The sequence below is a fragment of the Protomyctophum bolini genome (assembly GCF_963924005.1).
Source record: "Protomyctophum bolini genome assembly, chromosome: 18".
Lineage (NCBI taxonomy): Eukaryota > Metazoa > Chordata > Actinopteri > Myctophiformes > Myctophidae > Protomyctophum > Protomyctophum bolini.
The window spans coordinates 41,408,896-41,431,238 of NC_137879.1; the positions used below are offsets into that span (position 1 = coordinate 41,408,896).

Here is a 22,343-nt window from a genome sequence, read left to right on the forward strand (position 1 = left end):
TCTTGTGTCTGACAACTGCCTTGTGTCTGAACACCTGACTTGTGTCTGACCACAGCTTTGATGGATGTGTTCTGCCCCCCCCTCCCCCCATCAAACAAAAGGTTTTGGTCAAACTATATCCATTGGAAATGCATTGGAGCGGCCATTAAACACAAGACAGACCAAGACAGGTGTCTTGAATGTGGGGCAGCGGTGGCCGAACGGTTTGCGGAGCGCGGTCTTGATATCGGAAGGTCGCTATAGTTCGTATCCCCGGACCGGCACGTTAAAATTACCACTGCTGCCCTTTGAGCAAGGCATTGAACCTCTACCATGAAATGTTCTATGAGCAGGGCCTGGCTGTAAACAAGTTCTTGAGCTTAGTCCAGTTAACTACCCTGGGTAAACATAGTACCTTTCCTTTCCTTTAGTCCAGTTACCCTGGGTAAACATGGTACCTTTCCTTTCCTTAGTCCAGTTACCCTGGGTAAACATAGTACCTTTCCTTTCCTTAGTCCAGTTACCCTGGGTAAACATGGTACCTTTCCTTTCCTTAGTCCAGTTACCCTGGGTAAACATGGTACCTTTCCTTTCCTTAGTCCAGTTACCCTGGGTAAACATAGTACCTTTCCTTTCCTTAGTCCAGTTACCCTGGGTAAACAATACTAAACATGGTACCTTTCCTTTCCTTAGTCCAGTTACCCTGGGTAAACATAGTACATTTCCTTTCCTTTGTCCAGTTACCCTGTGTAAACATAGTACCTTTCCTTTCCTTAGTCCAGTTACCCTGGGTAAACATAGTACCTTTCCCTTCCTTTAAACGCAGCCATATGTCGTGGTGATGCGGCCATCTTGGAAACTAAACACAATATAAACAATTGGAGAGGGGTGGGGCCGAGAGACGACGGTAAAGGCCGGTAGAGGACGGTAGAGGACGGTAAAGTACGGTCGTGACTCCAGTTCATTGTCCGTCTTCATTTCTAGGCAGGAACGTGTCCTCTTGTCTCGCTTGTCCTTCCGTCCAGAAAGAGAAGCTTATTTGCTTCCCAATCCATTATTCAGAAAAGCATGTTCCATCTTTGAGCTTAAATACCAAATAATAGCAGTAATAATTAAAATATTTGAAGAAAACATATAATTTAATAATAATAATAATTGAAAAAAATGAAAGAAAAACGCTTGTGTTAACTTATACTCACAATTATGCTGTGTTTACATCGTTTGAGATACAAAAATAGATGATTTCAAAATAAATGCTAATCTAAACGTAGAAAAATATAATCAAATATGGCGTGGAACATGTATACCGTCGTCATGTAGTTTGATCGCGACGCTCGCTCACTGTGTCCCCGATTAACAGAGCGATAATGTTAATGTGTGGCGAAATGAGGCGTTTACAGTACGTGCTACAGTGTGTAACAGTAATGTACGCACATCCAAACAGGATGATGATAAACTAGAGGTTCATTCATAGTCTGTTTTTTTGGGCGACCACCGCTCCGGTGGTGAGGTGACCACCCTGCTCCGGTGGTGAGGTGACCACCCTGCTCCGGTGGTGAGGTGACCACCGCTCCGGTGGTGAGGTGACCACCGCTCCGGTGGTGAGGTGACCACCGCTCCGGTGGTGAGCTGACCACCGCTCCGGTGGTGAGCTGACCACCGCTCCGGTGGTGAGGTGACCACCCTGCTCCGGTTGTGAGGTGACCACCCTGCTCCGGTGGTGAGGTGACCACCCTGCTCCTGTGGTGAGGTGACCACCACTCCGGTGGTGAGGCAGCGGAGGCCGAACGGTTTGCGGAGCGGTCTTGATATCGGAAGGTCGCTATAGTTCGTATCCCCGGACCGGCAAGTTAAAATTACCACCGTTGAAGTGCCCTTGGACAAGGCATTGAACCACTACCATGAAATGTTCTATGAGCAGGGCCTGTCTGTAAACAAGTTATTGAGCTTAGCCTGGGTAAACATAGTAACTTTGCTTTGCTCTGGTGGTGAGGTGACCACCGCTCCGGTGGTGAGCTGACCACCGGAGCTGAAATAACGTTGAGCGGTGGTGAGTTAAAAACAGAGAGAAGGGCTGGAGCGGTGGCGGTGGTTTGCTCTTCACCGCGGCTCAGTGACGTCATGTTGTAGTTCGGTGGTCACCCCACCACCGGAAATCCAGACTATATGAATAACGCTTAGAGGTCGTCTGAGACAGGAAGTGGACGAGGAGGAGGCTGTGGAGGTGTCAAAGGTCAGCCCAGGGGGGGGCGTGGTTCAGGGGTCAGAGGTCACCACACGGAGCACTTGTCCACAGGGTTCATGGGTGAGCCCTTGGGACAGTGGAACACACGGGAGAACTCATCGAACTGAGACACACTGCCGATAACCCTGCAGTAGGAGACACAAAGAACACATCACCCTGCAGTAGGAGACACAAAGAACACATCACCCTGTAGTAGGAGACACAAAGAACACATCACCCTGCAGTAGGAGACACAGAACACATCACCCTGCAGTAGGAGACACAAAGAACACATCACCCTGTAGTAGGAGACACAAAGAACACATCACCCTGCAGTAGGAGACACAAATAACACATCACCCTGTAGTAGGAGACACAAAGAACACATGCACCCTGTAGGAGACACAAAGAACACATCACCCTGCAATAGGAGACACAAAGAACACATCACCCTGCAGTAGGAGACACAAAGAACACATCACCCTGTAGTAGGAGACACAAAGAACACATGCAACCTGCAGTAGGAGACACAAAGAACACATCACCCTGTAGGAGACACAAAGAACACATGCACCCTGTAGGAGACACAATGAACACATTTTACTAATTGTTAATCGATTAAAAGTCCCCCACACCCCCACCTTGGTAGCCACAGAAACGTCTCTGCTTTTGCATGTGATGTGACTGACAAGACAAGACAAGACAAGACAAGACAAGACAAGACAAGACAGTGTACTTTTCATTTCATTTTTCATTTTCATTTTTATGTTAGACATTAGATTATCTGATTTGTTTTGGTTTTTTTACAAAAACTCTTATGCTTATCAACGAACCAGTTAATCGATCGATAAGGTAACCAAAACGTATCAATTATCAGTTAAGTCATTCAGAACGGGAAACCCTTTTTGGTGTTTTAAGTATTATGCTATACTTAAAGCTATTGGAAAATAGCAGATCTACAAGCTTGTAGGGCGGCACCGAGTGCCGGAGCTACGAGCTTGTAGCTCTGCTATTTTTGAAAAAAATCGTGAAAATGTGACAAACAATGTTCTTTCAGAGCAAACGTTTTTAACAAAAAATCTTTGCTTCTGGGTAGGGTTCCTTGGAACAACATATTTTCAAGATGGGGGTCGGTGGCCAATTACAATAAAAAAGAAATTGGGGTCCTTGACATGAAATATTGAGCACCACTGATATAGAAACATATTTTTTTCAGGTTTTTCAGAAAACAGTCATGATTTAGAAGACATTTTCAAAATTTCGATGTCAGGTCTAAATGGGTTACTGAATAAATCCCATCCCTAGTAGAATTGATTGATTGATTGATTGATTGATTGATTGAAATATTGACAGTTTGCAGAATTACAGTAACATTTCAAGCACAACTCAATACAAACACTTAACTGTGAGTGGACGACACCATAAAGCGTTACACTTGTTTACAAGAGGGTCCACCTTGTTCAATTCATCACACCATTTAGAGACGTACAAATAGACACAAAAGCCAAAGAACAGAAAAGGAATTCCTCATAAAGGAGATGAAAAGGGAAAAGAAACATATACAGTGAGGCAGAGCAGAGCAGGGCGGTGTACTGAAAACACTCATCTCTGCTCAATATTCCAGTAATCATACATGTGAGTGCTTTTTAATTAAATACTGGGTAAAAACACTGAAATGCGTCAGTATTTGGCTGCGGAATACATCCACTATACTATTATTATTAAATAAGGACATTTCTGAATATAAATGAGAATACCTGTTCCACCGTTGTCTCAGTTCATTTAAATATGAAAGGATTAAGTGTGTGTGTCTGTGTGTGTGTGTGTGTGTGTGTGTGTGTGTGTGTGTGTGTGGGGGGGGGGGGGGAGGTGCCCCCCCCTGATAATACCAGCTTTTGGACATATCTGTTAAATATTGTAACAATAATTTATAGCTCTCTCTCTCTCTCCATGTTTCCATGACTACCACCTGTACAAACTGGACACAAAGTGAAATGTGACAGCCATGTATTTGGCTGTTAATTTGTGTGTGCGTTGAGTGCGTGCGTTGTGTTGCGTTGCGTGCGTGCGTTGCGTACGTGCGTTGCGTTGCGTGTGTGCGTTACGTTGCGTTGTGTGTGTGTGTGCGTGCGTGCGTGCGTTGCGTTGCGTGCGTGCGTGCGTGCGTGTGTTGCGTGTGTGCGTGCGCGTACCTATAGTGCTCCGGTGCGTGTTTGTCGGTCAGCAGCTGAAGGTAGATGGACTGAGATCTCCTCTTCATGCACCAGTTCTGAGGAGACGGGGAACAACCATTAAACCATTCTGACCTGAGATCAGATTCTAAAAATGTCTTCTATGTTTTCAAAAATAGCAGACCTACAAGCTCGTAGCGCGCCACTCGGTGGCGCGCTACGAGCTTGTAGATCTGCTATTTTTCAATAGCTAAAGCATAACATGATGCTAACACCAAAAGGAACATGGGACACATGGTACCATGTGTACAGGAACACGGGACACATGGTACCATGTGTACAGGAACATGGGACACATGGTACCACGTGTACAGGAACACGGGACACATGGTACCACGTGTACAGGAACACGGGACACATGGTACCACGTGTACAGGAACACGGGACACATGGTACCACGTGTACAGGAACACGGGACACATGGTACCACGTGTACAGGAACACGGGACACATGGTACCACGTGTACAGGAACACGGGACACATGGTACCACGTGTACAGGAACACGGGACACATGGTACCACGTGTACAGGAACACGGGACACATGGTACCATGTGTACAGGAACATGGGACACATGGTACCATGTGTACAGGAACATGGGACACATGGTTCCATGTGTACAGGAACATGGGACACATGGTACCATGTGTACAGGAACATGGGACACATGGTACCATGTGTACAGGAACATGGGACACATGGTACCATGTGTACAGGAACATGGGACACATGGTACCATGTGTACAGGAACATGGGACACATGGTACCATGTCTACAGGAACATGGGACACATGGTACCAACCTGTGCAAAGGCGATGAAGAGGAGCTGCTCGTGGGTGTATTTAAGGCCGGGCAGCGGTCTCTCCGGACCGTGTTCCCTCACCCACTTCTGGTACGCCTGGAGAGAGAGAGAGAGAGAGAGAGAGAGAGAGAGAGAGAGAGATAGATAGAGAGAGAGATCAGAGAGAGAGAGAGAGAGAGAGAGAGGCACAAATGACAGAAGCAGGGAGACATAACAAATAAAGATGCATTCTCACTTCTCGGCAACGTTGTGAGCTTGTAGATCGGCTATTTTAGTTTTAAGATATTTGTCTGGCCACGTGAGATCGAGGGCACTCGATCTCACGTGGCCAGACTGTTCTGCCTCTCGCAATTTTCAAATGCATAATTCCGTCGTACAGTCTGGAGCAACGGAAGCTCTGTGATGAGTACAATATAAATGTTTCCGTCGTACAGTCTGGAGAAACGGAAGCTCTGTCATGAGTACAATATAAATGCTTCCGTCGTACAGTCTGGAGCAACGGAAGCTCTATGATGACTACAATATGAATGCTTCTGTCGTACAGTCTGGAGCAACGGAAGCTCTATGATGACTACAATATGAATGCTTCCGTCGTACAGTCTGGAGCAACGGAAGCTCTATGATGAGTACAATATGAATGCTTCTGTCGTAAAGTCTGGAGCAACGGAAGCTCTGTGATGAGTACAATATAAATGTTTCCGTCGTACAGTCTGGAGCAACGGAAGCTCTGTGATGAGTACAATATAAATGCTTCCGTCGTACAGTCTGGAGCAACAGAAGCTCTGTGATGAGTACAATATAAATGCTTCCGTCGTACAGTCTGGAGCAACGGAAGCTCTGTGATGAGTACAATATAAATGCTTCCGTCGTACAGTCTGGAGCAACAGAAGCTCTGTGATGAGTACAATATAAATGCTTCCGTCGTACAGTCTGGAGCAACGGAAGCTCTGTGATGTGTCAGCGATACAGCGGAAGTGGAGCCTCCTCCGCACTTCCGTTTCGTCTTTACAGTCGCGCAGATTGAGTCTAATCTAAATAGAAATCATCTCAGCATATCAGCTCGCTGCTTATAGCAGAAATGGAAATAAATTAAATTAAATGCAAAGATATTTTAAAGTATATTTTCGTGAAACGGAAAATGGAAGCTTTCTTATTCGGATTTGGGGAGCTGTAGTTCCCGACTCCTATATAGCATTCTGGGAGCTGTAGTTCCCCGACTCCTATATAGCATTCTGGGAGCTGTAGTTCCCGACTCGTATATAGCATTCTGGGAGCTGTAGTTCCCCGACTCCTATATAGCATTCTGGGAGCTGTAGTTCTCGACTCCTATATAGCATTCTGGGAGCTGTAGTTCCCGACTCCTTTATAGCATTCTGGGAGCTGTAGTTCCCGACTCCTATATAGCATTCTGGGAGCTGTAGTTCCCCGACTCCTATATAGCATTCTGGGAGCTGTAGTTCCCGACTCCTATATAGCATTCTGGGAGCTGTAGTTCCCGACTCCTATATAGCATTCTGGGAGCTGTAGTTCCCCGACTCCTATATAGCATTATGGGAGCTGTAGTTCCCGACTCCTATATAGCATTCGAGGATTGTGGAATAGTTGTCTGTCTGGCTACACAAGACTATGTACTACGGATGTTAAGGTAAACCTCTTTAGAGCTTATTGCACCCCTCTCTACACAGCTCCACTGTGGGTAAAGTACAAGAAGGAGAACTTACACAAACTGCAAGTAGCCTATAATCAATCAATTTTAATACAGTGTCTGGAGCACTGGATAGGCCTGTCTGGTACGGCCCTGTCCTGGTTTTCCTCCTACCTATCAAACAGAAGTTACTTTGTCAATCTAGCCGAGTTTGACTCAGACAACCACGACATCAGCTCTGGTATTCCACAGGGCTCGATTCTTGGCCCCTTGCTTTTCTCCTTGTACATACTGCCATTGGGCGAACTCATTACCAATCACGGAGTCAATTTTCATTTCTATGCTGATGATACCCAACTTTATCTTTCTGTTGCTCCAGATGATCCCTGTGCTTTAGACCCGCTGTTGACCTGTTTGTCTAGCATTAAATGTTGGATGAGTGAGAACTTTCTCAAGCTAAATGAGGATAAGACAGAAGTTCTCATAATCGGTTCTAGTGAGCAGAAACAATCAATAATAAGCAGACTTGGTAACCTGACTGTAGAAAGTAACAGTACAGTAAAGAACCTGGGGGTTATTATTGATTCTGAATTGAATTTTAATTCTCACATTAATCATGTTACCAAGATTGCCTTTTTTCACCTTAGAAATATTGCACGAATCAGAGCCTATTTGTCCTTGGACGATGCAAAAACGCTAATCCACGCCTTTGTTTTCTCTCGGCTTGACTACTGCAATGCACTTTATTCAGGACTGCCTAAGAAAACAACTGACAGATTACAACTCGTCCAAAATGCAGCAGCCAGAGTTTTAACTAGAACTAAGATGAGAGAACATATTACTCCAGTTTTGGCATCACTGCACTGGCTTCCGGTTGTTTTTAGGATTGATTTTAAAATAATTTTACTTGTCTATAAAGCTCTCAATGGCCTCGCACCTTCCTACCTAAATGACTGCCTGCCTAAATATGTCCCAAACCGCCCCCTAAGGTCTTCCACTGCTGGCCTGCTCGCGCTGCCAAAAAAAATGGCAACTAAAAAATACAGGGAAGCAGCTTTTTGCTTCTATGGGCCGTCGGCATGGAACAAACTCCCACTGTACCTTCGTCAGGCAGCCTCTGTAGACATTTTTAAAGCTCAGCTCAAGACCCACTTCTACAACATTGCTTTTAATTGAGTTTTAATTTGCACGTTCCCACCCTGCCCTGACTGATTTGCTGCATGTGGTGTTTTTATTATTATTTTATTTGTTTTTATTAGTTTTTATTTATTTTTATTTATTTTATGTTCTTATATTCAATGTTGTTCTTTGCCATTGTTTTATCATTTTAACTACTTATGTTTTATTGTATTCTATTTTTGCCCTGTGAAGCACTTTGCGCTACATTTATGTATGAAAGGTGTTATACAAATAAAGTTTATTATTATTATTATAATGACTGTCTTCGTATCCTGTTAAAAAAACCAAGGAGCACTAGAGCCAGTGGGCTTTTCTGTTCATTGGGTCTCACTACGTTCATGGCTCTGTTGAGGAACTTGACATTTAAATTCATGAGCAGGCTGGATCGCTCACTGAATGGACTCATAGGACAGATGACAGACCCGGGCCGTAGTTCTGTAAGGTACACTTCTACCATCAGAGGACACTGGCATGAGTGCCTCGCCTAGAATAGTAACCTGTGGGGCTGGGTAAATGTACTGTATTTTCTTTTTTTTTCCTTTTCGTATATGTGATGTACTGTCTTACCTTGTGGGCCACGAGCCTGTAATAAAGTTCATATACTATGTATAGAGGGGTTTAAAAGGACTGGGCCTAGTGTAGATCCCTGGGGGACTCTGGTCCACAAGTTATAGAGGATTTAAGTGGTTGAATAATGTGGGACTCCACTAGCACCTTGTTTTTAAAGAGATGCACGAGCACCAAAAGCAGACAGACGGTCTCATCATGAGACGTTTACTTACGTAGAAAGAGAGCTTCAGACCTCCCATGTCCGCGATGTTCTCGCCCAGAGTCAGACGGCCGTTCACCTGGACACAGAGAACCAATACGTCACTCTCCATTTTGTGAGGGGGCGCTGCAGGCTCCCAACGCCTGGCTTTCGGAAGTCATAAGGCAGCCAAGTCTATGGCCTTTTAATGTCTGTTTAGAGCTTTTTAGACAAACATTACTAGGCGCCCCTCAATTCACATGATGTTTTACTTTAGCCATAGGAATTTTGAGGAACATTGTGTGTGTGTGTGTGTGTGTGTGTGTGTGTGTGTGTGTGCGTGCGCCCCACCATCTGGTTGTACACGGTGAAGTTGTCGTACAGTTTGACGATGCATTCGGCTCTCTTCTGGAACTTCCTGTACGAGTCCTCCGTCCACCACTGCTTCAGGTTGCCATGGCGATCGTACTGGCCCCCTAGTGGAGACATGAGCCATTACATCACTGAGATGACGATCGTACTGATATCTAGATAGCTATAAACACAACATGAGATCACGACACTGGTATCGGTATTCGGTAGCGGTATCGGCTAACACAGAAATCGAGGTATCAGGATCGGGTCGGAAGAGAAAAAAAGTGTATGGGGACCTCCCTACTCCTGGTCATTGTGGTGTAGATGCAAGGGGCCAGCGAGGCAATCCAACGTTGAAGCGCTGGGTGGTAAGAGGAAGGACTGCAGGCGGACCCGTGGATTCATGACGAGGAAACCCGTGCAGCAGCTGGGCTTTAACATTGGGCACTCGGTTGCACTTCCGCATTTGACCTCGAAAGTTTTGGAGGTCAAATGCGGAAATGCGCCCCAAAAAGGCGGGAATAGACGGTCCCTCCGGGTGCTTCAAAACGCCACTGAGCAACTTCCACTGACATGAATATAGCGGAGGGGGCGGAGCTTTGCGCCAGTTCAGTCTCTATCCTTTTAATACTCTCAGACCCCTTTTCCACCGGTTGGGAAACCGGTTCAGTTCTTTTTGGTTTTTAGTCCATGAGCCAGAGCTCCAAAATTGGTGAGCAAACTATACCCTATATTAAATTGTTTATAAGATCAATACAAGTAAATTAATACATGATAACCCTTCCACAGTAGTAGCTTTTATTTTTTTTGATTATTTTGCATATTTTCCTACATAATGCCTAATTTGCATATTTAAAAATGTAAAATTTGTAAAACAATAAATCATTGTCTTCGTGTAAGTACTCAATTGGGGAAGTTTAATGGTGATAACAATCTAATATAGGTATGGTTTAGCTACACTCAATTCATAATTAACGTTTCAATTTTGGAGCTCTGGCTCATGGACTAAGAACCAAAAAGAACTGAACCGGTTCTCACTGGGAACCAACCGGTGGAAAAGAACTGAACCGGTTCTCACTGGGAACCAACCGGTGGAAAAGAACTGAACCGGTTCCCACTGGGAACCAACCGGTGGAAAAGAACTGAACCAGTTCTCACTGGGAACCAACCGGTGGAAAATAACTGAACCGGTTCCCACTGGGAACCAATCGGTGGAAAATAACTGAACCGGTTCTCACTGGGAACCAACCGTTGGAAAAGAACTGAACCGGTTCTCACTGGGAACCAACCGGTGGAAAAGAACTGAACCGGTTCCCACTGGGAACGAATCGGTGGAAAAGAACTGAACCGGTTCCCACTGGGAACCAACCGTTGGAAAAGGGGCCTACACTGTAAATCCCTGGAACATGTGACGTGTTTAAACCTAAACACCATGTGTGTAATAATAAAATGCCCAAGTGTTTATTAATATTCATACAATACAGTAGAACACGAGTTCACTCAAACACCTCACGAGAACACCTAGTGTTCAAATTCTAAACACCTATAATATGACTGACTTTGATTGTAAAAACTAAACACATGTCCTTCTGTTTATAATCTAAACACTGTGACACGTTTAAAAAGTGTTACAAATTATGTGTTTAAAACAGTTTATAACCCGTCTCTCATTCTTACCCCAGTCGTCGTATCCATGGGTCAGCTCATGGCCTATAATGGCTCCAATCCCTCCATAGTTCAGAGACCTGGAAGCAGAGAGAGAACAGTGGGTTACTGTTACTATAATAATAATAGTGCATATAATAGTAGGTACCCTCACAAAAAAACATGCAGTAATCCTGGTCACTAAACTGCCTCCGCCTGGCCATATAATAATAGTGCTCTGTGACGTGATTTGAATGCAGATTGCGGCCTCTAGAGGGTGGCAAAGAGTGTTTTACCCATTTTTTGGGCTCTCTGAATACAAAAAACAAAACATTAAAAAAGGTCATTCAAATGTTGAAATATTATTGCTTATAGCAGCTTTAACCCATTAAGGCCTGACCGATTAAAAAAAAAAGGCTTCTAAATCATGACAGTTTTCTGAAAGCGGTGGTGCCAGTGGTGCTCAATATTTCATGTCAAGGACCCCAAAAAATGATCTGTATTTGGCCGCCGACCCCCATCTGAAAATATGTTGTTCCAGATACAACCACCCCCCCCCCCCCCAGCTAAGATTTGAGTTAAAAAGTTTGCTGTGAAAGAATATATATTACACTAGATTTGCGCTACAGACCTACAAGCTCGCTACAGACCTATCACTGTAAATCCCTGGAGCATGTGACGCGTTTAAAACCTAAACACCAGTGTGTAATAATAAAATGCCAAATGTTTATTAATATTCATAACATAACAGTAGAACACGAGTTCACTCAAACACATCACGAGAACACCCATAGTGTTTGAATTCTAAACACCTATTTATGACTGACTTTGATTGTAAAAACTAAACACGTTTATGTGTTTAAAAAGTGTGACGGGCGATTAAACGATGTTCTTCTGTTTATAATCTAAACACTGTGACACGTTTAAGAAGCGTTACAAATAAGTGTTTATAACCTAAACGCTTGGGTTTAATGTGTACAAGCTCGTAGATCTCCAATCTTTCAACAGCTACAGCATAACATAATAATATAATATGATTATTAATATTAATATAATTAAAACACCAAAAAGTGGGTCCCCGTCCCGGGTGAGCGAACAACCCAGAAGAGACGTTCTGTGCGGCGAAGGTGCACGTGCTCAATGCACGCACACACACACACACACACACGCACGCCCACACACACACGGACGCCCACACACACATGCACGCCCACACACACACACATGCACGCCCACACACACGTGCACGCCCACACACACTTACTGTGGAAACTCTGGGTCGTAGAGGGTGGGCTGAAGGATGCCGGCAGGAAACACTGAGGAGGAGATAAGAGACACAGACGTTTATATTTGTTTTATTTAAAGGTACATTATATTCAGTGATTTCACTCCAAAAAACCTTAGGTTTCGTTTTTGGCTGTGGGACCTAAGCCTTTCATCCAATCAGGATAGAGAGCCAAAAACGAAACCTAAGGTTTTTTGACCCCCAGGGGTTAACTGGGGACAGGGAGGAACTCCTTATATGGTCAGCACACTCTATAGTAGAGAGGATTATCACAACAAAACAAAAAAAATAAGTGATATTTGAATTAAGTGAAATCACTGAATATACCTTTAACCTTTATTTAAACAGTAAAAAAAAACACATTGAGACTGAAGTCTCTTTTACAACATGTGAACTGGCCAAGAGGAAGACACAGAATTATATTACTTCAATACCACATCATGAATGTCACATTTTGGACGTTCATCCATAATACACCTCAAAGTATACCTCACACCGTTCATTTTTTATTTTTAACGTGACCTTTGATGTGTGTGAGTCCAGTTTTTACACTCCGAGTTAAATTAACCCATTCTGACCTGAGATCAAATTCATACGAGGTTTCCACTGGACACACACTAGGTCTGATTAACCCATTCTGACCCGAGATCAGATTCTAAAAAAATGTCAGTCATTCTTCGATTTTTCAAAAATAGCAGACCTACAAGCTCGTAGCGCGCCACTCGGTGGCGCGCTATGAGCTTGTAGATCTGCTATTTTTCAATAGCTAAAGCATAACATGATGCTAACACCAAAATGGGTTCCCGTTCAGAATGGGTTAAGAGTGATGATTTTTAATGATAGCGATTCACTCCTTGTATATATTTTTATGTATTAATTTCGTCATTAAAGTTGACAATATGGAGGAACCGTTAATTTATTTTCTGTGGGTTTTTGCACGTTTTAAAATATGCTGCATTTCTCTGGATTCCCTGAATGTACAAGCTGTAAATACAGTTCATTTCCAGGTACAGTAAAAAGAGGTCTTTATCGTATTCTTTTTTTTATCCCACGATTTTGTAGCCCATTTTTCACCCCTGCGTCAATTATCTAATGTGATCCTGGGCTCTACACACCCTCCGCCAACCTAGTCCCCATATATGGGGGACAAGGGGAGAGCAACGGACTTGAACTCATGCTTCCTTCATGCCTGAGTGTCCAAGTTGCTCCTTTACACCTGACAGGGGGAGTTTCCCTGGTTGGACGTAGCGCGTGGAAGGAACACATTATTCCAACCAGTTCCTTTTCCCCTCCATCAGCCGCCCCGGCTGGCCAGGGGGAGGCAGTTTAGAGACCAGGATTACTGCATGTTTTTTTGTGAGGGTATACCTACCCTAGGGGACACGGGGAGAACATGTGAGGGTACCTACCCTAGGGGACACGGGGAGAACATGTGAGGGTACCTACCCTAGGGGACACGGGGAGAACATGTGAGGGTACCTACCCTAGGGGACACGGGGAGAACATGTGAGGGTACCTACCCTAGGGGACACGGGGAGAACATGTGAGGGTACCTACCCTAGGGGACACGGGGAGAACATGTGAGGGTACCTACCCTAGGGGACACGGGGAGAACATGTGAGGGTACCTACCCTAGGGGACACGGGGGAGAACATGTGAGGGTACCTACCCTAGGGGACACGGGGAGAACATGTGAGGGTACCTGCCCTAGGGGACACGGGGAGAACATGTGAGGGTACCTACCCTAGGGGACACGGGGAGAACATGTGAGGGTACCTGCCCTAGGGGACACGGGGAGAACATGCAAACTCCACACAGAAAGGCCCTTTCGCAACCAGTATCAGACTGTGGTTGTACTGGTCAGCTCTCAGGTTTTAATGTGTGTGTGTGTGTGTGTGTGTGTGTGTGTGTGTGTGTGTGTCATGTGTGTGTATTTCTATGTGCAGGGCGGTGCTGAAAATGAGCACCTGTGCTCAGCTATTTCCCTGGGTAGATAAAGGATAAAAAAAATCATAGAGACTGTTTTCATTGGACACTTTAAACTGAACGCAATGACATCATAGAACCAGACAGAGACAGAGTGTGAATATGCTATACAGACCCGCTGCTGCGGAGACGTGTGTGTGTGTGTGTGTGTGTGTGTGTGTGTGTGTGTGCGTGTGTGTGTGCGCACGCCACTGACTCACCCATTTGGTTCTTGTTAGGGAGATAGTAGGCATTCAGAGCCTGAGGAGGAAGCAGCCACCTGCAGAGGAGACACCATGTTGTCAAACACGCACGCAACGCAACGCACGCACGCACGCACGCACACACGCACGCAACGCACGCACGCAACGCACGCACGCACGCACGCACGCACGCACGCACGCACGCACGCAAGTACATATACATCAGGAGGGTCAGGAGTTTTTCAGGGGAGCTTTTCAGAAATGATATGTGGCAGCGAGAGTCTATGGACTTTTAAGGTTTGATTATTATATGTTTTTTTAAACTCACCTGACCCCAAAATATATCATAAAAATATCAACAACGCTGATCCCGACCTGTGGGTTGAGGGTCAAACCTAAGGATCGCCACGCACGCACGCACGCACGCACGCACACACGCACGCAACGCACGCACGCACGCACGCACGCACACACACACGCGCGCACGCACGCACACACATGTGTTTGATCACCAGAGAGTAAATCATGTAATTACCTCGGGGGGTCCATTTGGTTCTATTTTATTATGTTATTCTCACTCAGACCTCTGAGGATTTCAAAGTGAGCCTCGTGGAATGGAATGGATTACAGAACGCTGTGAGACGCCCTTCATGTTCCACCAGTGAATTAAACACATTCTGGGAAGGAACCCCTTTTGGTGTTTTAAAGGATTATGTATTTACTTTAAGGCAAGCTATTGAAAAAAAGCAGATCTACAAGCTGCTATTTGGAACCGAGCGCCACGAGCTTGTATAGGTCTGCTATCTTTTTTTTAATATATTTTTTATCCCACAATTTTCTAACCCATTTTTCACCCCTGTGTCAATCATGTAATGTGATCCTGGGCTCTACACACCCTCCGCCAACCTGGGGAGAGCGGACTTAACTCATGCTTCCTTCATGCTTGAGTGTCCAAGTTGCTCCTTTACACCTGACAGGGGGGAGTTTCCCTGGTTGGACGTAGCGCGTGGAAGGAACACGTTATTCCAACCAGTTCCTTTCCCCTCCATCAGGCGCCCCGGCTGGCCAGGGGGAGGCAGTTTAGAGACCAGGATTACTGCATGTTTTTGTGAGGGTGCCTAGCCTAGGGGACACGGGGAGAACATGCAAACTCCACACAGAAAGGCCCTTTCGCCAAGCCCGCCTTATAGGTCTGATATTTTTTTTAAATCGTGAATATGTGGCGCAAATCTTTGAATATATATTCTTTCAGTCGAGCCAATGTTTTTAACTCAAATCTCCTCGACATGAAAATATCATCATGGGGTTTTTCAGAAAACTGTCAGGATCTGTGGAATGTTTCCCAGGTGTAACCTGGGAAATGTTTCCCAGGTGTAACCTGGGAAATGTTTCCCAGGTGTAACCTGGGAACCATTTGGGTAATTAATAAAAACGAGTAATAATGGGTTCATTTTGACCCGGGAACGATTCTATATAGACGTCTTCTAAATCCTGACAGTTTTCCGAAAAAGCTACGTTTCTACGTATGTCAGTCGTTCTTCGGTTTTTCAAAAAAAATAGCAGATCTACAAGCTCGTAGCTGGCGCGCTACGAGCTTGTAGATCTGCTATTTTTCAATAGCTAAAGCATAACATGATGCTAACGCCAAAAAGGGGTTCCCGCCCAGGATGCCGTCCAGCATAGAGATGCATGGAGGAGACACCATCAGACACTGTGACTGATGAAAGGACCACATTTTGATGATAAAAAGGGGTATGCATGATTTCAGCCGTGTGCGTGCGTGCGTGCGTGCGTGCGTGCGTGCGTGCGTGCGTGCGTGCGTGCGTGCGTGCGTGCGTGTGTGTGTGTGCATGCGTGGACTATAATGATGCCGTTGTTTTGAACACCTTGGGATGCTGATGGGGGCCAATATATGTCTTGTTGCTGCTCATATATATATATTTTTTTATTCAGCACAGTATAAAAACAACACAGTGAACATATAAATATGAGAAGGGTAAAGTGCTAGGCTGAGGTTAAAAAAAGCCTCTACCTATATAGACTATAATGAAACATTGTACATGAGATATAGAATATCCAGAACACATGATTGCAGTATTATAAAACATAAACAAAACAACAAAACAACAAGAACATGAATTTTTTGGTTATTTACATGATTAGAGAAAAGAATAGATGATACAAAGAAATATAATTAAGTGATCTGGTCAATTAAGTGGGTCCTAAACTTATGTTTGACATTTTTTAATAAAGTAGAATTTGATGAGTAGGCTAAGCCTACATATTCCTGTCAGATGTTGGATTGAGGATCGTATATAAAACATATTTGAGGTCCTGCATTCTCTTTGTCCTTTAACCATTTTAGACCTATAATGTAATTGGCCGCGACCCCTAATGTCAATATATGTTGTTCCAGGGACCCCCCCCCCCCAGGGGCAAAGATTTTAGTTAAAATCTTTGGCTCTGAAAAAGATTCGCGCCACATTTTCACTAATAGCAGACCTACAAGCTCATGAGCTAGCGAGCTAAAGTGAAGCCATCCTTGCTCTATAGAAAGCGACAATGTCTCCATCTAGAGACCAACGGATAATCAGCAAAGACCTCCTCCGAACATCGCGCGTTTTATCAAAAACCACGGAGAGCTCCGTAGATTTAGAGTTATTGGGCTTTTTAGTCGGCCTGTAGAAAGAGAGGTGGACGGAGGCGCTGAAAAAAATAATAAAAAAATCTGCGATCCGGTTTGATATCAATAATAAAGCTTATCAGACGGAACGTTGCACCATGAGAAGCAGTTGCCGGTTCGATTCCAAGTGGCGGAAGAACCTTCCGTTACGAGCAGTTAACCCATTCTGACCTGAGATCAGATTCTTAAAAATGTCTTCTATACATCCTGACAGTTTTCTGAAAAACATATGTTTCTGTGTCAGTCGTTCTTCGGTTTTTCCAAAAAAATAGCAGACCTACAAGCTTGTAGTGCGCCACTCGGTGGCGCACTACGAGCTTGTAGATCTGCTATTTTTGAATTGTGTTAAGCAGAGCTGTAAGGGAACTCACGCGTTCTTGTCGACCTCTTTGTGGATCTGTTTGACCGACTGCTTGATCTTGAACTTGATGCTGTTGAGGATGTTCTTGAAGTAGGTCTTCTGGTCCACCTCAAACTGGAGAGAGAGGGAGAGGGAGAGGGGGATGGGGAGAGAGAGAGAGAGGGAGAGAGAGGGGGGGGAGGGAGAGGGAGAGGGGGATGGGGAGAGAGAGAGAGAGAGGGAGAGAGAGGGGGGGAGGGAGAGGGAGGGAGAGGGAGAGGGAGAGGGAGAGGGAGGGAGAGAGAGAGAGAGAGAGAGAGAGAGAGGGAGGGAGGGAGGGAGAGAGAGAGAGAGGGAGAGAGAGAGAGAGAGAGAGAGAGAGAGAGAGAGGGAGGGAGAGAGAGAGAGAGAGAGAGGGAGGGAGAGAGAGAGATATATTGTTCATATTCATTCTATGCAATATGAGAAAAAGCAACATAAATAAAGGGGTGATGTGACATTAATCATAAATCATAAATCATCGTGACTAAAGTGGATTAAAGGAGATATAGAGACGTTTCCAGAGTGAGTGTTTCCTAACAGATTCAAATCTAGCTCCTCCTCCTCCCCCCGTCCCGTCCCGTCATTCTATTGGCCGAGCCAGTTCACTTCAGGCTATGGGGTTGTTGTTGCTGCTGGGAGGGACGCAATGTATATATATTTGCGCTCGTTTATGGCATTAAAAAAAACAAGAATTTCTATCGTGCATCTTAGTTATACAAGGACATTGAGTTGACACACTTTCTTTACGGGTAAACTGTACCATAAGCGCAATATCACACGATTCTCATTCTCTTTTGATTTGTAATCGGGGGATATCAAAAGTGCGAGTGTGAACAGCGAGACGGACAGAGTTCTCTCACATCATACTCCTGATCGATGAGTTCAGGTTTCAGCAGGAAGTCTGGGTAGCCCGTCATTACCATCATGTGCTGCAGCTGGGGAGAGAGAGAGAGAGAGAGAGAGAGAGAGAGAGAGAGAGAGAGAGAGAGAGAGAGAGAGAGAGAGAGAGAGCAGACAGGAATCACTAGGATGGTTGAGACAAACACTACTACAGTAGCTACCGTCCCATCGCCTGAAGGGATGCGACGCTCTGATTGGTTCAGAAACGTCAGACCGGTGTTTTTCATGTTGAAACCGTCTGAAACGTCAAAATAAAATGACCATTATTTCCGTTTTCTCTACACCTTTAAATTCTGTCTGGAGCTACAGTTTGTTCTGTTCTATCCTGTCAAGATGAAGCAAACATTGTGACAAAATATACAGCCCACGCACGCACACACGCACACACGCACGCACACACGCACGCACACACACACACGCACGCGCGCACGATTAAGCTAATCAGGCGAACCAGTGTTATAGGATTACAGAAGAGGACTGTGTATTCAGCACTTCCCTCTAAAAGGATTATAACTTTATGATCATGAGAGCTATCGTTCAGTACAGACCCTTAAAGGAATTGTTCTTATTTTATTTTTTAGGTTTTCTAATCTCAATTGCACCCAAAAAACATGAACTTTTAACATTCAGTAGATTTTCTGTGATCTGGGGTTTTCTGGCTCAAACAGGTGCTCTGATTTCCCGGCAGTTTGTGATGTAAGAGCCTGCAAATCCCATATATGTCAATGGGATTTGCCAGCAGATGTCACTGTTTTCACTGTTGCCTGTTTTCATTGTAGCTCAAAAAAAGGCTTCCAAACCCAATCCAAAACTTCAGACCACAGAAAATCCACTGAATGTTCAAAGTTCAGGTTTTTTGGGTGTAATTGAGGTCATAAAACCTAAAACAAAAAACAAAAACATAAATAAATGTCAGTGGTTCTCACAGGGTTAAAACACCATGTTTCTACTTTGTGTCAGTGGTTCTCACAGGGTTAAAACCCCATGTTTCTACTGTGTGTCAGTGGTTCTCACAGGGTTAAAACCCCATGTTTCTACTGTATGTCAGTGGTTCTCACAGGGTTAAAACCCCATGTTTCTACTGTGTGTCAGTGGTTCTCACAGGGTTAAAACCCCATGTTTCTACTGTATGTCAGTGGTTCTCACAGGGTTAAAACCCCATGTTTCTACTGTATGTCAGTGGTTCTCACAGGGTTAAAACCCCATGTTTCTACTGTATGTCAGTGGTTCTCACAGGGTTAAAACCCCATGTTTCTACTTTGTGTCAGTGGTTCTCACAGGGTTAAAACCCCATGTTTCTACTGTGTGTCAGTGGTTCTCACAGGGTTAAAACCCCATGTTTCTACTGTATGTCAGTGGTTCTCACAGGGTTAAAACCCCATGTTTCTACTGTGTGTCAGTGGTTCTCACAGGGTTAAAACCCCATGTTTCTACTGTATGTCAGTGGTTCTCACAGGGTTAAAACCCCATGTCTCTACTGTATGTCAGTGGTTCTCACAGGGTTAAAACCCCATGTTTCTACTGTGTGTCAGTGGTTCTCACAGGGTTAAAACCCCATGTTTCTACTGTATGTAAGTGGTTCTCACAGGGTTAAAACCCCATGTTTCTACTGTATGTCAGTGGTTCTCACAGGGTTAAAACCCCATGTTTCTACTGTATGTCAGTGGTTCTCACAGGGTTAAAACCCCATGTTTCTACTGTGTGTCAGTGGTTCTCACAGGGTTAAAACCCCATGTTTCTACTGTATGTCAGTGGTTCTCACAGGGTTAAAACCCCATGTTTCTACTGTATGTCAGTGGTTCTCACAGGGTTAAAACCCCATGTTTCTACTGTATGTCAGTGGTTCTCACAGGGTTAAAACCCCATGTTTCTACTGTATGTCAGTGGTTCTCACAGGGTTAAAACCCCATGTTTCTACTGTATGTCAGTGGTTCTCACAGGGTTAAAACCCCATGTTTCTACTGTGTGTCAGTGGTTCTCACAGGGTTAAAACCCCATGTTTCTACTGTGTGTCAGTGGTTCTCACAGGGTTAAAACCCCATGTTTCTACTGTGTGTCAGTGGTTCTCACAGGGTTAAAACCCCATGTTTCTACTGTGTGTCAGTGGTTCTCACAGGGTTAAAACCCCATGTTTCTACTGTAAGTCAGTGGTTCTCACAGGGTTAAAACCCCATGTTTCTACTGTATGTCAGTGGTTCTCACAGGGTTAAAACCCCATGTTTCTACTGTGTGTCAGTGGTTCTCACAGGGTTAAAACCCCATGTTTCTACTGTGTGTCAGTGGTTCTCACAGGGTTAAAACCCCATGTTTCTACTGTGTGTCAGTGGTTCTCACAGGGTTAAAACCCCATGTTTCTACTGTGTGTCAGTGGTTCTCACAGGGTTAAAACCCCATGTTTCTACTGTAAGTCAGTGGTTCTCACAGGGTTAAAACCCCATGTTTCTACTGTATGTCAGTGGTTCTCACAGGGTTAAAACCCCATGTTTCTACTGTGTGTCAGTGGTTCTCACAGGGTTAAAACCCCATGTTTCTACTGTGTGTCAGTGGTTCTCACAGGGTTAAAACCCCATGTTTCTACTGTAAGTCAGTGGTTCTCACAGGGTTAAAACCCCATGTTTCTACTGTGTGTCAGTGGTTCTCACAGGGTTAAAACCCCATGTTTCTACTGTGTGTCAGTGGTTCTCACAGGGTTAAAACCCCATGTTTCTACTGTGTGTCAGCGGTTCTCATAGGGTTAAAACCCCATGTTTCTACTGTGTGTCAGTGGTTCTCACAGGGTTAAAACCCCATGTTTCTACTGTGTGTCAGTGGTTCTCACAGGGTTAAAACCCCATGTTTCTACTGTGTGTCAGTGGTTCTCACAGGGTTAAAACCCCATGTTTCTACTGTATGTCAGTGGTTCTCACAGGGTTAAAACCCCATGTTTCTACTGTATGTCAGTGGTTCTCACAGGGTTAAAACCATAGAGTTATTATACAATAGAGAAGACACCCAGAGGAAATCCTGAAGCGCAATGGACATAGTGGCCGAAGAAGGTATTGCAGTTTGGTAAGGTTTGGTCCTCAAACACATGAACGCGCACTAGGCTCCGTCCACTCTGCCGGTCGTCGCGCGTTCATGTGTTTGAGGACAATCCATCCAGAATGCATGCACACTGTTCCTAAACCGGAAGGAGGAGTGGATTCGCCTCATGCGCTTCTGAGCAACTCAATGCAAGTGGACGGGAGGAGAACTTGGGTGTCTTCTCTATTGTATAATAACTCTATGGTTAAAACCCCATGTTTCTACTGTATGTCAGTGGTTCTCAAACTATTTCACGTCAAGGACCCCCAGAGACTATCTGTATTTTGTCCGCTGAGCCCCCATCTGACAGTATTTTGTTCCAGGGATCCCCCAGAAGCAAAGATTTGCACATTTTCACAATAAAAAAAAAATAGCAGACCTTCAAGTTCATAGTGTCGCGTTATGAGCTTGTAGATCTGCTATTTTTCATTAGCTAAAGTATAACACGATGGATTCTACAGACACCAAAAGGGGTTCTGAGTGAGTGATCGGGATTAAACCTCCACACCTCCGTTTCAGTGATCTGGATTAAACCTCCACACCTCCGTGTTTCAGTGATCTGGATTAAACCTCCACACCTCCAGGTGGTCCCCAGCTAAATGACGGAGAGGTCGTTGGGTTACCAATTAAATGGACCCCTTTAGTCTTCAACCAGCCAAAATTCGCACATGTCTCCGCCCTAAAGGGGCAGCGGTGGCCGAACGGTTCGCGGAGCGGTCTTGATATCGGAAGGTCGTTAGTTCGTATCCCCGGACCGGCACGTTAAAATTACCACCGCTGAAGTGCCCTTGGACAAGGCATTGAACCCCTATACCATGAAATGTTCTATGAGCAGGGCCTGGCTGTAAACAAGTTCTTGAGCTTAGTCCAGTTACCCTGGGTAAACATAGTAACTTTCCTTTGCTCCACATGCTGGCATTCGATGCAACCAAAGGTATGGCTCCCCCATATCTACTGTAAAGGTATGGCTCCCCCATATCTTATAAGTCTGATCGTACCCTACAAACCCTCCCGAGCACTCAGATCAGCCAACGCAGGGAAAGCTGGAAGTACCC

At 44.8% G+C, this 22,343-nt stretch overlaps 1 protein-coding gene across 1 annotated transcript in view; it reads right to left on the minus strand.

Moving 5' to 3' along the window:
* The window catches only part of LOC308333453 (endothelin-converting enzyme-like 1), a 64,035-nt gene that overhangs the window by 1,346 nt on the left and 40,346 nt on the right, over window positions 1-22,343 (minus strand). The window contains exons 11-20 of the mRNA XM_080789875.1: window positions 18,186-18,260; window positions 17,315-17,418; window positions 14,279-14,337; window positions 12,072-12,123; window positions 10,841-10,908; window positions 9,161-9,285; window positions 8,844-8,909; window positions 5,238-5,333; window positions 4,396-4,472; window positions 1-2,349 (exon numbers count right to left, since the gene is read on the minus strand). The exon at window positions 1-2,349 is cut by the window's left edge and continues 1,346 nt beyond it. Of these exons, the coding sequence (XP_080646001.1) occupies window positions 2,250-2,349; window positions 4,396-4,472; window positions 5,238-5,333; window positions 8,844-8,909; window positions 9,161-9,285; window positions 10,841-10,908; window positions 12,072-12,123; window positions 14,279-14,337; window positions 17,315-17,418; window positions 18,186-18,260 (822 nt within the window). The 3' untranslated portion in view covers window positions 1-2,249. The remainder of the gene's footprint in view (window positions 2,350-4,395; window positions 4,473-5,237; window positions 5,334-8,843; window positions 8,910-9,160; window positions 9,286-10,840; window positions 10,909-12,071; window positions 12,124-14,278; window positions 14,338-17,314; window positions 17,419-18,185; window positions 18,261-22,343) is intronic.